General features: G+C 32.2%; 2 protein-coding genes across 4 annotated transcripts in view; one reads left to right on the top strand and one right to left on the bottom strand.

Moving 5' to 3' along the window:
* The window catches only part of LOC123719931 (tolloid-like protein 1), a 60,805-nt gene extending 48,553 nt beyond the window's left edge, over positions 1-12,252 (bottom strand). The window contains exon 1 of the mRNA XM_045676254.1: positions 12,201-12,252. The gene's annotated coding sequence lies outside the window, so the exon portion shown is untranslated. The remainder of the gene's footprint in view (positions 1-12,200) is intronic.
* A 2,058-nt stretch (positions 12,253-14,310) lies between these two features.
* On the top strand, positions 14,311-18,591 carry LOC123712733 (methionine aminopeptidase 1). 3 transcript variants are annotated; one of them, XM_045665987.1, is made up of 7 exons: positions 14,366-14,493; positions 15,217-15,289; positions 16,161-16,431; positions 16,514-16,685; positions 16,825-17,119; positions 17,795-17,931; positions 18,427-18,591. In XM_045665987.1, exons 1-7 carry the CDS (start codon positions 14,491-14,493, stop codon positions 18,526-18,528), a joined length of 1,053 nt encoding a protein of 350 aa, XP_045521943.1. In that variant the 5' UTR covers positions 14,366-14,490; the 3' UTR covers positions 18,529-18,591. The 3 variants fall into 3 exon arrangements, with proteins under 3 accessions (XP_045521934.1, XP_045521943.1, XP_045521925.1); XM_045665978.1 differs by lacking the exon at positions 15,217-15,289 and having other exon boundaries at positions 14,311-14,493; XM_045665969.1 differs by lacking the exons at positions 14,366-14,493; positions 15,217-15,289 and adding an exon at positions 15,814-16,087.
* The last annotated feature ends 188 nt before the right edge of the window (positions 18,592-18,779 follow it).

The following is an 18,779-nucleotide window of genomic DNA, read 5'->3' as shown; positions in this document are numbered from 1 at the left end:
TGAAATTCGAACAGTCAGTGTCAGTATAATGTTCTTTTTAATCTTAAAACTCATTTTATATTCCTCTCTGGCGATAGTTTTGATTTCCGTTCCCCAGATAATCTAATTCTTGACACATAGAACTGAATTCTATCACTCCTCCTTAACTGTGCAAAGAATCCTGCTATTGAATTCCTTATCAATTGATATCGGGCGAGCTCAGTCTTTAAATTTATATAAAAATCTTCTTTTTGCCGTTTTTATACCGTCTCGTAATTAGCTTTGTGTTCTTCTTTGTTCATTGTTATGCACTACTTGTACTTTACCTTTACTTGTATCATAGTTAACATAGAACAGACAGCTGCAAACCACATTTCATAAAACTAAACATTATCACTCTACCCTCATTATACATATTGGAAATCTGTAAATTTGCGCATACACACAAAGAATTTTACACCACACGCGAAGACATACAGACAAGATATACACTTCGACACAAAAAATGCCTAAACCTACCATCTTCCCGATTACAAATACATGCATCAAGCCCACTAGTAATGTCAATCAAAATTTATAATAAACTACCGGAGACACTAAGAAATGAAAAAAAGATACATATATTTACAAACAAACTAAAAAAACTTCTTATACGTAAATGTTATTATAGCGTTAATGAATACCTAGAAGATAAAAATATAGCTTAATTTCATGATTATTAATCTCTAAATATACAAAATTCAATAAATAAAAAAATGTTATTCTATGTAATTGGTACTAGCCGGGAGTGTGAAGTTTTATGTGCTATTTTTTTATTGTGTTGCTATTAGCTATGTTATATAGGTTTCGTAATGCCTTCTTTTGCTGTGCCCTAACAGGGTCCATAATATTGTACTTAGCTTTAAGCCTCATAAACATCTTTTGTAACGTTATGGAATGCAAATAAATACATGAATACATGAATACCCTCTGTAGGTGTTTATTTTTTTACTGTTCCATATTAGGGTTGCTTGGAAGAAATCGCTTGTTAGCGATAAAGCCACCCGTTGTATAATAATTTATGTAACCTGATTTTTTATATGTATTGTAAAAGGTGCCAAGAGTAAATAAATAAAATAATCTAATTAAAATAGAGAAATTAATCTTTCAAATATTTATGTGAGTTTGAAATCATTAGTAAAAAGTACATATAAATAATGAGAACAGACATTAAAGCTACAGTTCGCAAATGTGAGTAGTATTTCTTTTAACAAATTTCGTCATGACTGTACTGGCCTTTATACGTTTGTCAAAACAGTTACAGCTATTCATTATTATGTTAAAGTTTATCGCGTAAAGTAAACAAGCAATAATTACCATACTATACGCCTTGTCGAATCTTTGGAGCTCTATTGTGAACTAGATTGGGAGCTAGATTGTTTGTATGGAATTTAATATCTTATACAATTGATTTGTATTATAATCTGAGAATTTCTCAGCCCATTTAAATTAGATTCCCTTCAATAGTTATCAACATCAGTTCAATTTCATATTAATATTGTTGACACATAATACACGGTTCTTAATGTATTTGTTTGAAACAAATTGTTTATTATGGCACTATACTTGTGCTGATATTATTAAAATTACAAATTGTAGGTAAAAATCACATTTGGATAAATTTTTTATCTATCATAGGGTCTCCACGACGGTAAAAGTATCCTTACTTCGAATCTTCTCTAGTTTCGCGGATTTACAAAAAAATTATAAAGACTATTACAATTCTTGTGAATTCTACTGTGCAGAACGTCTTGCTAATTGTCGGTTCGGAAGTGTTGACTTAAGCTCACCAAGGTCTTAGCGATACCATAACCTTATACTCGTAATGTTATTTAGATAATATACGAGTATATATTTAGACGAATCATTTAATGTCTCTGCAGTTAGGCAATAGAATTCACTTCCCGTCCCTATTCGCTTAGCTCCTATCTATCCTTTAATTTTCATTTGTACAAACATTACCTGTCCACATTGTATCCGTTACTTTCTTACTAACTACTAACTGACGTGATCTTAAATTATGGTGATTCATGCACTTTTTACTTTTTATTTGTCATGTATCCTTCTTTTTAGTTTAGTTGTTTTTTTTTGTTCCTGTTTAGTGTTGTGTTAATAACTATATGGAACATTTATTTTTGCACATCTTGCCTACCTTATCATTAAAAAAATCCCTTCTCACAGTGGTTGCCTGGAAGATATCACTCGATAGCGATAAGGTCGCCAGTTAGCAGCCCTCCTTTAAATTTAATTATGCTCACTTTTTTATTAATAAATAAATTTAAAAATATTCTATAAGCTTTAAGGTTTGAACCATAGATATGTGTATCTGTTTCGTAATAATTTGTTTTTTCTACTAGGTGAGTAGGCTTCTGTGCCTGACTCAACTCTAATGCACAATTGGTTTTCTCACGATGTTTTGCTTCACCGAGCGAGTGTTAAATGCGCATATATACAGTGTCAGCCGTGGTTCGAACCTCAGTAGTCTTACGACAAAGCCACTAGGCCAACACTGCTCTTTGCATAACAATGAACATAAAAGAAATCGTATTAAGCAAATGGAACCTGTCAAATAGCGACTGAACACAATGAGTGACAGAATGAAAAATAGTTCTTGCTATATTTTGACTTGAACGTTTCGCAAATGTTATTTGAATTAGAAAATAGAATCGATATTATTTATGTTAAAGTTATTACTGCCAACGGCCATCTTATTGTTGCTCGTGTTAATAAGATATTCATTAAATTTACAAAGTTTGAGTTTCTTCTTTAGGCTTCTAACAAATGTTCTATTTGGAGAATATTAAGGAGTATTAGGCCGGGTTACCCCTACGCCGGACGGGTACATCTGGCGAAAACCGGACAGCGGACAGAGTGTTCACATTACACCAGATCCCACAAGAACACACAATGAACGACGAAATTGCTGTGTTGTGGTAGTATTGTCTTTTGGTTTCGGGTTCGTAGCAATATATCCAGCTTTTATCACCTGTGACGATGTCAAATACAGCATTTGAGTCACCGCCGTTGAACTTATCTAACATTTGGCGACACGAGTTCATGCGAAGGTGTTTCTGGTCGTCGGTTAAAGTATGGGGAATCCATCTGGTATAAAGCTTCCTGACCGCCTAAATGTTCGTGTAATATTTTTTTAACTTCACTCATACCGATGCCTAGGCTTGCCTGTATGATCATAGGTCACTCTTTTATCTTCCTCTATCACTGCACACCGGACAGCACTGATCTTATCTTCAGTAGTCGCTGTTAAAGACGTCCCTCATGCGTATTATCATTGAAATTTCTACGTCTACGCTTAAACTCGTTAAACCATTGTAAACAGTGGCACGAGATGGGGCTTCATTAAGAAATGCTAATCGCAGCCTATCATAGCTTTGTCGTTGAGTAAGTCCACAGAGAAAGTCATAATAAATCATTGACCAAAAATTTTCTCGCGATAGGTTTTTCACGTGTAACAAGAGTTTTAGATTTTCTGCCAATTCACAAAAACAAATGACAAATGAATGCAATATACTACATTAGGTTACCAAAGAGCAATGTTTTTAACTGGCGAGTTCTAAAGAGTTTTAGTTTACCCACTTATTACTGTTTTCTTCGATTACTTCCAGCACGACCCATTTAACCATGAGAATTTATTGTTATGAGTTATTAAATGGTTGGCATTAAATAATTTGTCAATATTTTTATAGCCACTAAAAACTTAAGTTAAATGTCTCTTGAATTATTTTAATGTCATTTACTTGGGGACTCTAATGGTCCTTTGTGGTCAATACTTAGCCTAATTTATCATCACTATTCATTTATAGTCCAGTCAAGTCCATCTGAGAAGAATTTTAGATAGTCATGTACTTACTTGTTTACGTTATTTTAGTTTATATAAGAGTTCGTTGTTGGATTTATTATTAACATTAAAATAGTTTAGGAGAATCCAATTATATTTTTATTGATTGGTTTTGGTCTTGGCCTTTCATAGAAAATCATTGATTAAAGGTAGCCTAATTTATAATGTGTTGGTGAACAATTTTTAGTAAAATAATTTCACGCGAAAGTTGCTATCATTACTTATATGAGGATTGGAGAAATTACCACCGTATCAAAAAAGATACTGTATCAAATCGACAGCATGGCACACGTATGGCTTAAATATTATACTAAACTAGTATTTTACTAGTTTAGTATAATATTTAAGCACATCTTCGTAGTTTAAAGTACCTACTAAACCTAGACAATTTTTCCAGTAAAATTATTTGAATTTAAGCATCGGATATTAAGTTGAAAAACTGACTCGCCAGATAACAATCCCTGCTGAACACAAAGCATTTCGTATAAATTGCAATCGTTTATCTTGTCAGGCACTTAAAAATATCTCCATTTTAAGACGACACTTTTTTAAGGCCCCATAAACTTGTACTAATCTTAAGCGAGTGATAGAGCCTTAATTAACACTATTAAGCCAAGATCTTGTCTGAGAAAATAATCGTGAAACGAGATGATTGTGATTTCAAAGTTACGTTTGAAATACACTGGGTGGTGTTTTATTCCTCTTGTTCGAATTTGTTATGTCTAGACGGACTTCAGTTCTTTTGTTCAGAAAAATACGTATTTGTATGTTCTTATCTGGACAAAGCAATTTTTTGTATGTTTCAGTATATGTTTTCTTAATAAGATATCATGGAACATTACGATCTAGCCTAACTTAAGACTAATAAGTATCTTATGTTTCAGTTATGATAAAGATTTTTGGTAAAATACTCAAGCCAATTTTTTTATAACTGAGGTGGAAATGGTGTTTACGTATTCCTCATATCATAGAGGACAAAGGTATATGTGACTGAGCTTATTGAAAGTACATTCTAGATCCACTATGATTTTAGTGGATCGCAACGCACTGCCGCATATAAATGCTCTCAGATTCAAAGGAGCAAAGGACACGATCCCATTAAAAATTATCACTGGAAATATTTTTTTGAAGTATACTGAGCTGGACACACTAACATCACTAAGAAAGTGTAAGAAATTAGGGTATAAAGTAAAATAAGTGTAATTGACAACGAGGATAAAAATTACAACACTCACGCCTATATCAATAAGTGGTTTAAAGTTACAAATATAAGCTTGCTTATATTTTGTAACCTCAGCCTATGAGTTTATTATTTCTGCTCATTGTGTTCCTAACTTGATTCTCAAAGTATTTTATGCAAAGGGAAACACGCAATGAAATATTTTTATGTTTGCTAAAAACGTTATTAAAAAATAAAACCGTTGTCCTTTTAGATTGTTTAAATCAGAAAGTGAGCTCTTTATAGCTAAACGGCAAAATGAGTTTTGTGTTTAAACTTCAGGCATAAATAGTTCATATTTAGTATATGAAGTATTTCCGAATAGGACTTAAATAAAAAAGCGTACCAATTCTTAAAAGACCTGCAACGCACTCGAGAGCTCTCTGGCATTAAGAGTGTCCATGTGCGTATCACTTAATACAAGATAAGCTTCCTACCTGTTCTATAAAGAAAATAAAAATAATATTAAATCTTGATAGCTAAGGATAGAAAAGTTATACCATGGGTGTTTCGAAATATGTTGATATTATAGCAATTACTGTTATTAGCAGTAAAACTATAATTCTACATACATCCTTAGACATTGTTAAATTGTTTATAATTAATCATCTGTGTCACATATAAATTGACTCATATAAAGGTAGAACAGGTTTATATTATGAAATTTTCACGTGGGTAACACAGAAAATGTTTAGCACGGGCAAGTTAGAAGCATTGGTAATACTAACTTCCTTTGAATTTAAATTTGAGAATTCCTTGGTAACCTGGTATTGCATTCATTGTTTTTGTAAATTGGCGGCAAATCTAATACTCTTGTTACACGTGAAAAGGAACCTAACGCGAAAAAAATTTCGGTCAATGGCTTTTGTTGTGGCCTTACTCAACAACAAAGCTATGATAGGCTGCGATTAGCATTTCTTAATGAAGCCCCATCTCGTGCCTCTATTTAAAATTGGTTTTACGAGTTTAAGCGTGGACGTAGCAAAGTCAATGATGATCCGCGTAAGGGACGACCTTTAACACTGACTACTAAAGATAAGATCAGTGCTGTGCGACGCATGATAGGGGAAGATAAGAGAGTGACCTATCAGCAGATACGGACAAACCTAGGCATTGGTCAGCAAGCATGAGTCAAGTTCAAAAAAAATTACACGAACATTTAGGTGTCAGGAGCTTTGTACCAGACGGATTCCCCATACTTTAACCGACGACCAGAAAAACCTTCGCATGGATTGATGAATATTTGACTTTGGCCGGTGTCGAGATAATGAGTCATCCGCCATACAGTCCTGACCTGGCGCCCTGTGACTTTCATTTATACCCAAGAACTAAAGATAAAATTCAAGGTATTCGCATTACGAGCCTTGACGATGCGGTGAAAGCGTACGAAAATGGCATAGAAGACCCTAAGGAAGATTGGGCCCACTGCTTTTTTCTCAGTGGTTCCATCGAATGCAACGATATGTAGAGAGGAACGAAGATTACTTCGATAAACAATAAAACTATTGGCAACTTTCTACATTAAACCGTTTTTAATTTTCTAAATATTATCAGTGTTACCTAGGTACACTGATTTAATTAAAGTACTTCAATTTACTATATTTTTACGCACTTGTAGCGGTTTAAACAACTTTTTTTTTAATGAATAAGGATTTTTAATAAAGAAAAGCTTAAACTGGTAAGGCGTATAAGACCGCACGTGTACGCACGTCCAAGAGATTTGTTTAATCACAGTACTTCGTTAATTTATTTGTGAAATAAATGAATGTGAACCCGTGACGTTTACCCTTGCAAAGTTATTAAGCGTTGTAAATTTTAATTTATCACTGTCACCTGCAAACCTGTCCGTGTATGCTTTGATGAAATAATCAAGATTATTTAAAAGCGTAAATATTTTATTAAAAGTTCATTGTTCTATAGCTCAAAGATACAATAATTTAAAATAGGTCTTTACTTAAGCGTACGTTATTGCAATGGTATATTAATTGAATGTGTTGGCCTAGTTGGCTTCAGTTCTAACAACGGTTATGGACCAATAAAATTTTTGTGTATGTGCGCGTTTAATTGTCTGTTATACTGTGAAGAAAATCAGCTCGAGGAAACTGGCATACTGGAAAAATCGAAGGCAGGCTGGAAAACGAAAGCCCAGACCTAAAAGGTTGTAACCCCATTCAGTTTTCTAAGGTATTAATTAAATAATTGTTTGTAAGGGAGGTGTCGGTAGAATCAGAGATTAAGGAATAACAAGCACAATTCATGGAAAATGAGAGTAAACGTAAATTGGACGGCTGAAGTGGATGGAGAAACAAGAACTAGACACAATAACGATTTGTAAAGGTTCCTGCTCGATTCGATAACTCAGAACATGTTTTTTGAATGGAATCTCGCTGGTTTGACGGGCCTTGACGGCTCAGCTCGGCCTGGTCTGGCGACCGTAGTTCTTCCAAAAATGGGCTTTTTCCCGCTACTAGCGCAAGGGCGGCTGATGTGAGAGTTGAACCTCGGCTTCTGCCGTATTAGGGTGATCAATCACCCGTAGGGGAAGACAGAATCTCACTGAAGTAAGTCCCATACAAATCAGTTCCTGTATTTATAGCGACCCGAATGTGTGATAGACAAGTTTCGTGACATTTCATGTACTCGTTCCACGACCGAACCCGAAACGACTACGGTCAATTGGCAACCGTAGGAACGAGTGTCAAATGATTAATTTAATATTTATTGTCTTTAAGTATTTTATTATTTGTAATTTACTATCGAACATTAAATAGTCGATAATATATATAACATTATTTTGGACTAATGTCACTTAAATCTTTTTAATTTACAATAGACACAATGGGAGTTGACAGTAGCGTATTGACGTTCCGACATTCACTAATATACTACTGATATAACCTATCGCCTTATATTTATAGCCACCGAAAATATTTTGACGTGGCAATCCATCAAACCAATAAAAAAACCTGTTACATCTTAAAGTTTCGTCTGAAAGAATTGTCGTTTTTCGGTAAATTATAAATATCGCTTAAAAGCAAAACAATGTTAACATCGTACCGCAAATAAAATGCCTCAAAAATAGCTTATTTTAACAATCTTGAATTTTTGTATAGATACATTTTTAACTAGTCTTAATGGACCTAATTTTCATGACACTCGAAGATTATCTTATACTAACGTATAAGTGCTGGTTTGAATTAACTTTCTTTGTGGTTTAAAAAAAGTATTAAGTTCATATACATCAGAATCGTACTAATCAGTTTTTTTAGTTTATAGGACGCACTGTTTTACTAATAAATTAAATCGTATAAAAATTTCAAAAATACTCATAGCTTTCTAACGTCTTCTTCCTTCAAACCCATACTAAGAGAACAAAGTGGTAAAAAGGTGAAGTAACGTCAAACATAAAAATATAAATACAATTTTTTAGAAATGAAATGTATTTTGAAAGGGATAATCATCAAATAAATGTATGTTAAAAAACCTATTGATAAAAACATACCACACCCTTTAATTTGAAATGTACTCTATTTAATTGTGTTATTCAAACGGCCTTAACACATTTTTTCAACTAATCCGCAAATAAATTGTCTGTGTCTAAATTCATTAATTTCAGTAGACATTAATCATTCTAAACATTGCGATATACGCGTATATTGTTAACGGTGACAAAGGTTTTGGCTGAAAAGGAAACATTTTAGCAGAATATACGTTAAGTAGATCTTAAGGTGTTACATTGGCTTAATGAGTTATTTGGACAGGCTATAATGAAAGACAATGAAAGATAAAGTTTTAAAACTGTTGCTAACATGATGTTTAGGTAAAGACTCGCTGAATTATTTTAAGGTCGATTTTAAAATTTAAACTGAATAATAATTATATAGCCAGGTTAGCAATTATAATTTTATTTGAAACTTTAGAGACTTGAATTATTCTCACGTTGTTACTAAGAAAAATACTGTATTAAATGATTAATAGAAACTACTATATCGTTTTGACGTTTTAACGCTTCTTAAAATTACGTTAGTGGGTATAAGATAGAGCTATAACGAACAGGACGTAGAAATTTTCCGCCTTAACGGATTGCGAAATAACATTCCGAATCGTTATTACAAGATGGCATCGATATCGGAATTTGTTAGACGCGTCGATCGTGACAAACTGGTCCCGGATTATCTTGGATAGAGGAATTCCAATGATATTTCACTAGGCACCCTTCGGGGTGACTGGCGGGCTAAAGCTATAAGCACTTCGCGACACCTTTTATGTCGTACAACACGTTGCTTCCCACTTGCAACAAATATATGATACTAGAGTATAAGGTCTTTTAAATTTGACGTTTATTAAAATGAAATACAAACTTACGTTTTTTTTTATAGAAAAACACACTATAGTTTCTGTCTGGTACATAATATTCCAAAATCAAGATGATAAACAGTACTACTCTAAAGTCTAGTGTTATTATTTAGTAATCACACTAGCAACAAGACGCGTGTGTGTATTGGGATAAGATTATTTTATTTTCATTTTATTTCTTAAAAATAATTCAGTGAAGAGGACGGGACAATAAAAACATACACATACACAATACAGGATATACTTAGTCTTGTAGCTTTAACTTAAAATGACTGCATTAGATACGTTGCTAAATAATGTCTAATATTAATCGCTTTCGCTTATTCACGGGTCCTTGTAAAATCTGCCTGTGACGTACCATTAATTTGTGTGCAACTGCCGCCAAATCCGGATAACTGATTAGCAAGCATAGCCAATTTATTAAACCCCTTTTTTCATAAACAGATTAAAAATATACATGATATACTGTTTTAGTAAATTTAGTATGAATAAGTTATAGGTTTTTTTTGTATTATTTGCTAATTAAATGGAGGGATATTTAAATATTCAAATCATAGTTAATGTTCAAATTTACGTTATAGTCAAATGTTTAATGTTGTCTATATATTTTATTCCGCACTTTGAACCATGATAGATGACCATAGCATAGAACAAAAACAAATTGTATAAATTCGTGAAATTTGAAAAGAGTAGGGCACAATATAGTGGCCAAGGGTAGGGGCCCTAGAAACAGAAAACCCATGGCCACGTGCCGAACGATCGCATTAAGGAAGACTTAGGACGGTAAAGAACTTTTTAAGTTCACAACCTGAAGAAATCTCGTCATATCAGGTAGAGGATACGACGCTGATATGCGTCACCCCTTGTTCATCACGTGCATTGCAGTGCATCTTTAATGAAAGCAATATATTTTCCTTATTCACTTATTTCAAAAAGGTTTCTAAACGATTATTTATCGACAAAAACACTTAATCATATGACATACACTTTTAATGTTTCATACGTCAGAGAAGCTTTAGGTAGAAATTCCAGACGAGACAAGTAATCAGTAAAAAGCTTTTTTCCATCTATAAGCTGTAGTGTACAAAAATGGAAAGTTCTAAAAGGGTATATATCCTTTAGTTAGGTAGTAACGTTATTTCAATATTATTTTGTTTTCCATTTAAGAAATATTTGTTTATGGTTTAAGTGCGTTTTTTTTAATTGAGTATGGAATCGTAAGCATCTCCGCCAAAGTATATATCCAGACTGATCGGTTCTATATAAAAATGTTTTGTCAAATTTTTAACCTAACATCATATATATGAAGTACACTTATAATAACGTAAGTTATGAGCGATTATGTCAATGTTTTTATATTATTAAATATGTTTTGATTATTTATTATATATACAGTCCCTTGAGATCTATAGTGACACGGCGCAGACCAATATATGTACTTTCTATACGCAAGTGGGTATGTGTTTGGTATCTGCTAAACTAAAAATGATGATTTCGGATGAAAACCAAGATACGTTATAAATAATGATAGAGAAACTGTATTTATTATGTTAAATAAATTAAATTTTTCAGCGTAAAACGAACATATAATTACTTAACAAGCAATTTGAAAAATGTAAATATTAAAATTATATGTCATTAATTGATATTAATTTATCCCTAATGGGAAAGGCAAAGTACTTTAGTTGATACAGCCAGGTATTGATTGGAGAATTTTGGTAGTTTTAAAATTGCATGTGTTTTTCACTTTAACATTTCAATGTACTCTGTGACCAACATATTGACGGTCATATAATCTGTTGTTGGCTAGACCCAAGTCTAAAGTCTATTCTTAACTCAGACGCTCGACTTTTGTAACATTCCCTCTCTTAGGACGGTGTGTCAACATTTCAAAGTTTTTCATTTCGAATGCGTACCTAAGCTTTGTTTGTTTGTGTGTTTTGAAAGCGTCGCATTGCGTGCTGTCTGTATGGTAATTATGTTTTGATGTCCTCTTTTTAAATTTACTGTATAACAATTGTATTGTACTGTTATTGTAACGGATAAAATAGCGAAAATGATTGTGTATCAACCATAAATGTACGATAGATGTTTATGATTTGGTCCTTGTTACAAGACAATTCATTATGTATATATAACAAATTTTCTAGAAATTACGATAACCTAAGACTTTACTGATAATTTAACTGACTAACAAAGTATGTAGCGGACGAATTTAGTAAATTAATAATTAAAAATAAAATTATAGCACTGTTTGAACGTTACATTATAAAATATTTATAGTTCAAGCAATACTATGTTCCTGATCGGGGGCTGTTCATAAACGATAAAGTGACCTCTTCCATTCTTCCGTGAAAATGAAAGGTTAATAGCCCATCTGAGGGTGCGACTGAATTTCTATCCACTGCCCTGCGATGCGGAAAGACATTAAAATTTAAATGAGGCCTTTTATTATTTTACATTATGATCCATAAAATATCATTCTTTAATACCAACAGTTCTTTAATGTAATTTATTTTGAGTTTTTTTTTTATCTTAACGCTTTTACAAAAACATTTTAAACATTTACGTGCTGTAGATGATGGATGGATGGAAAGATGGATTTCATTTATTGTTACCATGTGATCAATACTTACGTTTAATAAAAACTAAATAAAAACAAATTATGTATAACAATATTTAAAATTGAGAAATAGTACTTAATCCATACATTTTAGCTATAAATTATTATTATAAAAATTACCGACTCACCTCAGGGCCAATCTAAGTCACAACTTTTGCCGCGATCTACAAGCTACGAAAAATGCCGGCTACGAGCGTAGCGCCCTACGCGACAGTCAGAGTACGTCTGCCGAACGAATCGTCTAACCCTACAACACTACTTGATATAGTATAAGTATATAACAAGAGGAAACTTAGCAACTGGGTTTTGTGTTACTTAATCATAAATGTAATTATAATATACATTTCTAAACAATAAACAGAACGTAATATAAGGGAATTTATGTATAAAGGACTAACATTACTCTCGTTATCTAGATTGTTTATAATCAAATTGCTTGCATAACTGTTTAACGGTTACGATAAAAATTTGAATACAGAAAATGCAAAATTAGAGTAATTATAACGATTAAACTATAAGGTAAAATTTTAACTTAACAGCCTCGTAACCATACAGTTTGAATATTGTTTTATATAATGTATACCTAATATATCGTTAATGCTTTTATAATTCCGTTAAATCTTTATTACGTACAGTATTTTAATATGCCAAAATAAGAACGAATACAATTTTGTATGCGGATACGAAGTTAAGAAAACACTTTTTAAACGGATTGAAGCTATGTATTACTATTATAAACTTATAATTCGTCGTCACCCTGACCATGCACGCTGTAAAGCACGCGAAACGTCGGAAAATTTTAAATTATGTAAATAAATATAAGTTTATAATAATCCGTTTAAAAAGTGTTTTCTTAATGTGTAAAAGCCATGTTAACAAAAGACAATACTAGATACGAAGTTATTAAATTATTATCTACAGGAAGTCTTGTTGACCTCGTTGAAGTCTCAGGTGCACAGCTTAGAGCATGAATATCTTGTAACTTGTAGGACTTAAGTGGTATTATACAAGTTAGTTAGGACTTAGACATGCTAATATTAGTTGCAATATTGCCAAATTATATTATTTTGAATAGATGTTCAAACCGGTTTGTGTAAGTTTAAAATTAAAGTCTCGCCCTCAGATTCCGAGACGAGACTAGCGCTTACTGTCGTAATTCGCGGTTGTAAAAATATTTAATGGATTTGACTTAGCTTAGCTTAAAACTGATTTTAAATTATTTAATATACATATTACATAAGGTACTTTTTAATTTTTTTTTGTAATGTCTGAATTTTATTAATAGGTCTATTATGTTGTTATCTGTAATTTTATTTTTGTTAATTTAGGTATCCTCTTTACCCTTCTTCTTTTTTATTTATATTACTTATTATTAAGGAAGTGCCTAGAATAGATCCATAGCTATCGATAAGGAAGCCCGTTGCCTACTTGATCATTTATGTTATCTGATTGTATATGTACAATTAATAAATTAACATTTTATAAGTACACTATAACATCTATTATTTAGTTACATTTAATTGTATTTTATAACTAGTCTGGCCTGTTACATAGAAACTTTTCTTATTTTCAATTTTTTATTTGTTTGAATTTGGAACACGTATATTATTTTAAAAACTTCTTTCGATTCTGCTCCATTTGTATTGTGTACCAGTAATTATGGCCAGACTAGTTAAGTTGTAAAATTAAACAATAGTGTAGAATTATAATTCCTTTCATTGAAATGTGACGTTTACTTCCATGTTACAATATAATAATAATATTTTAATAGAAATGTAAACAGCATATTATGTTTATTACGAACTAGTTTAAATAGTTAGGGTTAAAACTATATTTGTAAGTAATACATTACGCAACAAAAGAGTTTCTCATTTTATTAGTTATAATAAACATGCAAACATACAAATCTTTACTTTTTATAAAATTAGTATATAATATAGATATAAAGTTAATATTTTGTGTTCAAATAGAGGAAAAATTTGTAGTTTATAAAAAGTTGTTAACGCGGGGTAACAAATAATTTGCCGTTGCCGACAGTTTTATAATTCCTAAATGTAAAATTTTATTTATCAAACTCGTGAATCCATTGGTATCAAAATTGACTATTGAATTGGTATCAAATTGAATATTAACTATTGAATACGAAAATCGTAAAAACTCACGCGCTGGATATGACTGGAAGGAAATAAACTTCACAAAAATAGAACCACTTTTGAAACATAACGTCATAATGACGCGCTTACTTGTAGTTCTATAAAATTTCTGTGCCTATATTTTACGTTTTTGTGTTTACCGAAATGAACAGTGATGATATGATATCAACGTGGATCTTTATATATACGCAATTAAGAAATACTGTTATTAGGTCATTGGATTTACCGAACGGAATCTTGTATCGACTTCGTAAGATTGTTGTTGATGGTGAGTTGGATATAAAAAAATAGTGAGCTTCCTTGTTTAACTTTTACACCATTTAACTATTTAACGTTTCTTAGGTTAAAACAGTATATAGATAGCTTTAAGTATAATTTTGCTATGCGCATGCGATGACGATGCCAGTTGATATCATCCGTAACCTATATTTAAAGTAATAATGCATGTGTTATTCGTAATTTTAGATTAAAAAAAATACAATTTATTCATTAATATTTTTAATTTAAAAGATCTTAAGTCCAGGGAATTATTATCTATCTTTTCTAAGATTGCATTAATAAAGCTAGGCATAGACAGACTCGACAACATCGAAGCACACCGACCTATAATATTGAAAGTATAGGTGTGCTTTATTTTACTTTCTGGGCACGAAAATACCTATGTTATGTTTGGGATACGTAAGCCCGTTCTTCCCCGGTGCAGATAGCCCTGTAAAATGTTGTAACTTAAGTGTGGTATAGAGACGTAGTAAAATAGACTAATACATAATAACGAACCACTAACAAATATAAGGTTGGATAACATCCAACTTAAAGAGATTATGAGCATACGGGAGGCACAAGGCAAACTCTTCCGATTGTACTCGGAAATCGCTAAATTTATAAAATGTTGTCTTGTGCCATTAAGAAGTTAAATGTTCTACTACAAACAAATAAATTTAACGGAATTACAGTTCAATTATAGAAAACAAACCATTTTTAATTATTACAGAGCAATAGAAAAATGTTAGAAGCGGAGTTACCTTTGGCGGCAATTATTGTATTGCCTGGCTCCAATAACTACGGTACAGCTTTTAAAAATATTAAAAAACACATGTGTCACCGTAAATCACCAAGTTTTTATGATGAGAGGCAAACTGTTTCCTGTTAAGCCAGCGTTGTAGTCTAAACTGCTAAGTATTTTTTAGTTTTAAGTATATATTACGAGAATATTTTAATAGCCCGGCAAGTTTTCCTTCGTACTTTACATTGGTGCATACTTAACGTACCTAAGGTTAAGAATCCATGGCGTATCTTTCTAAGTTCAAGTAAGAACACTTGAACTAGACATTTAGACGTTGCTGGAACTACTATTTATAGTTATTTTAAAATAAATAACGCACTACAACATACGCTGCCGCTTGCTACAGCTTAAACAAAAAAGCTGCAACATCTTTGACAATAGTAATAAATATAACTACAGATTAGTTAGTAATATAAATAATAGAATATAATCTCGACACTGCTAATTTGACATCAGCGTTCGAGAGACCCTTGGGCCATATCTCAAACGTCATACATAACAAATGTCATTTAATCTAGCCGTCAGAGTCAATGCGGTCAATGTTCAAAAATTCAATCTCAAAATATAAAAAAACTTTAATCCAAGTTCCAATTAATTTCTCGTTTCTTTTTCCTGCAATAATCATCTGCATTCCCAAATATGGCCGCAGTTGGTCTGTGCGAAACACCGGGATGTAATTCAAATGCCCAGTTACAGTGTCCAACTTGTATAAAGTTTGGAATACAGGGCTCATATTTCTGCTCACAGGATTGTTTCAAGAAATCTTGGAAAACTCACAAAATCATCCATTCGTTAGCGAGTGAGTGTTTAAGGTTATGGTTGGGTAACAAAGTTACAGCTGAAGAACGATTTAATATACTTTTTTGTTTCAGAGGGTGATAATTCTGATGGAACCAACGGAGAGTATAACCCGTGGCCGTCCTATGCTTTTACCGGCAAGTTAAGACCTTATCCACAAAGCGCAAAACGTGAAGTGCCGCCACACATTGGTCGTCCGGACTATGCAGACCATCCTACAGGATTTCCCGCATCCGAGAACGCTGCTAAGGGTTCAGGTCAGATAAAGGTGCTGGATGACGAGGAAATTGAAGGAATGCGAGTGGCTTGTCGCTTAGGGCGGGAAGTTCTTGATGAAGCTGCTAAGTAAGTACATAAAGTTGGTGACATTGGTGGACATTAGTACACTTAATTATATAAATTTTAATATGACACAAAAACGTTCTAGGGCATGTGGTGTTGGTGTAACAACAGATGAAATTGACAGAATAGTTCATGAAGCATGTATAGAAAAAGAGTGCTACCCTAGCCCTTTGAACTATCACAACTTTCCTAAAAGCTGTTGTACATCAGTTAATGAGGTTATCTGTCATGGTATTCCTGATATGCGTCCATTGCAGGTATTAAATTGGCATTTTTATATGTAACAATATATTGGTAAAACTTGTATGGCACTAAAAGGGCTAAGCAAAGACATTCAAATGTTGTATTTAGCTGCGTTTAAGGTATTACTACTAACTTTAAGTTTCCATATTTCAGGATGGTGATCTTTGTAATGTTGACATTACAGTTTACCACAGAGGCTTCCATGGTGATCTTAATGAGACTTTCTTTGTTGGAAATGTACCAGAAACCTCACAAAAGCTTGTAAAAGTCACATATGAATGTTTACAAAAAGCTATTGAAATTGTTAAGCCTGGAGAAAAATATCGTGAAATTGGCAATGTCATACAGAAGCATGCTCAAGCAAATGGCTTTAGTGTAGTTCGGTCATATTGTGGACATGGGATACATAGACTGTTCCATACAGCTCCTAATGTGCCACATTATGCTAGTAAGTAAAAGCTGAGTTTTGTATTTACTACTACTATATAAAGTTCAGAGGACCACTTTCTTCATTTCAATATACAGTGTAAACTCTATATATTGACACTCAAGGGACTGCATATTTTGATGTTACAAAATAGAAAGAAAAATAGAAAGTAGAAAGATCTGTATTAGAAAAAGAAAAGTTTATAGTGTGTACACTAGTCTGAAATAAACAATTACATAAGAAACAATTCTAATTTGAACACTGTTGCATATAGTCTGTTTTTTTCATTTGACGTCTTGCTGCTCCAGTAATTAAGTTTTAGTTTATTAATCTTATGAAATTCATTCCGGTATGTTTGATGTCGAAATTTGTGTTTATTATGGGTAACAAAGTAACATACACAGTTCTGCAGTTTTAACTAATTTGGGAAACTTAAAAAGTACTATTTATTATTGAGTGTGGGTGTAATGTGTTGTAGAGTGTATTGCAGCTAAACCAACCAAAGCTTTTTATACTTTAATTATAATTTTAATACTTTAAGGGGTTTGTTGTTAAATCGAGGGATGTTACATGGAGTTTACAAAGTATATCAAAATTGCCATAGGCTGATTGTCTACACTGATTGCTATGGAGGAACATGAAAATGTTTTATAATTATGTAATTCAAGGCCATTCATAATACAAACCAACTTTCAGAAAATAAAGCCGTTGGAGTGATGAAACCTGGGCACTGCTTTACCATTGAGCCAATGATCAATGAAGGAGGGTGGCGGGATGAGCAATGGCCAGATCACTGGACTGCTGTCAGTGCTGATGGGACAAGGTCTGCTCAGGTAAATGAAATTTTTTAAATAGTAAATCTTGTTTAAAGTAAAAGTTTTCTTATATTTCATTGGGTATATATTTCATCTATCGATCTTGTCTCCTAAACAATTTAGCTACTGAGGATGTGTTTTGGAATGTTTATTCATTGGATTCAAAAATACTTACATTTTTAACCAACTTCAAATCTTAAAGGAGTGTACACATCCTAAGGAGTATATATTACAATCCCATGTGTAATTTTTTTCCTAATAACAAGATTGTCAAGTTTTACATTGACATTATAATTTGTACTATATTTACTTTTTATCTAATAAAACCCTTGATATAAATATATATAAATCATTCTTCTCATTTTTGGTGTATTCTTAAGAAAAACAAACATTTTCTGTTTAAATACTTAGTACATAGTTGCTTAGTAGTTATGCTATTTTTGTTATTAACCAAAATACTAAAATGAAAGATTAAATTATATATAAATTACATCTATTAAATATATTTTTCAGTTTGAACAAACTCTACTTGTTACCGAGACTGGGTGTGACATATTGACACAACGAGCCACAGGCCGACCCTGGTTCTTGGATCAATTGGAAAAACTGAAGTAGCATCACTTAATATTATTTTGTTTATTAATTAGGTGATTTGTGCAATAAATCATCACAGTTTTATATGTTATGTATGTATGTCGATGTCATTTAGTTATATTTATATATCCGTCTAAAAATACTAAATTCGAGACTATTAAGAAAGTGTATATCAAAAATCTCCAAGATGTTTTAGAAAATTTAACATAATAAATACAAGTAATAGAATCGCTAGAATATGAATCTCAGGCACAAATTTGAAAATTACAAAA

The sequence above is a fragment of the Pieris brassicae genome, chromosome 1 (assembly GCF_905147105.1).
Source record: "Pieris brassicae chromosome 1, ilPieBrab1.1, whole genome shotgun sequence".
NCBI classification, from domain to species: domain Eukaryota; kingdom Metazoa; phylum Arthropoda; class Insecta; order Lepidoptera; family Pieridae; genus Pieris; species Pieris brassicae.
This window is presented reverse-complemented; position numbering and strand designations above follow the sequence as displayed.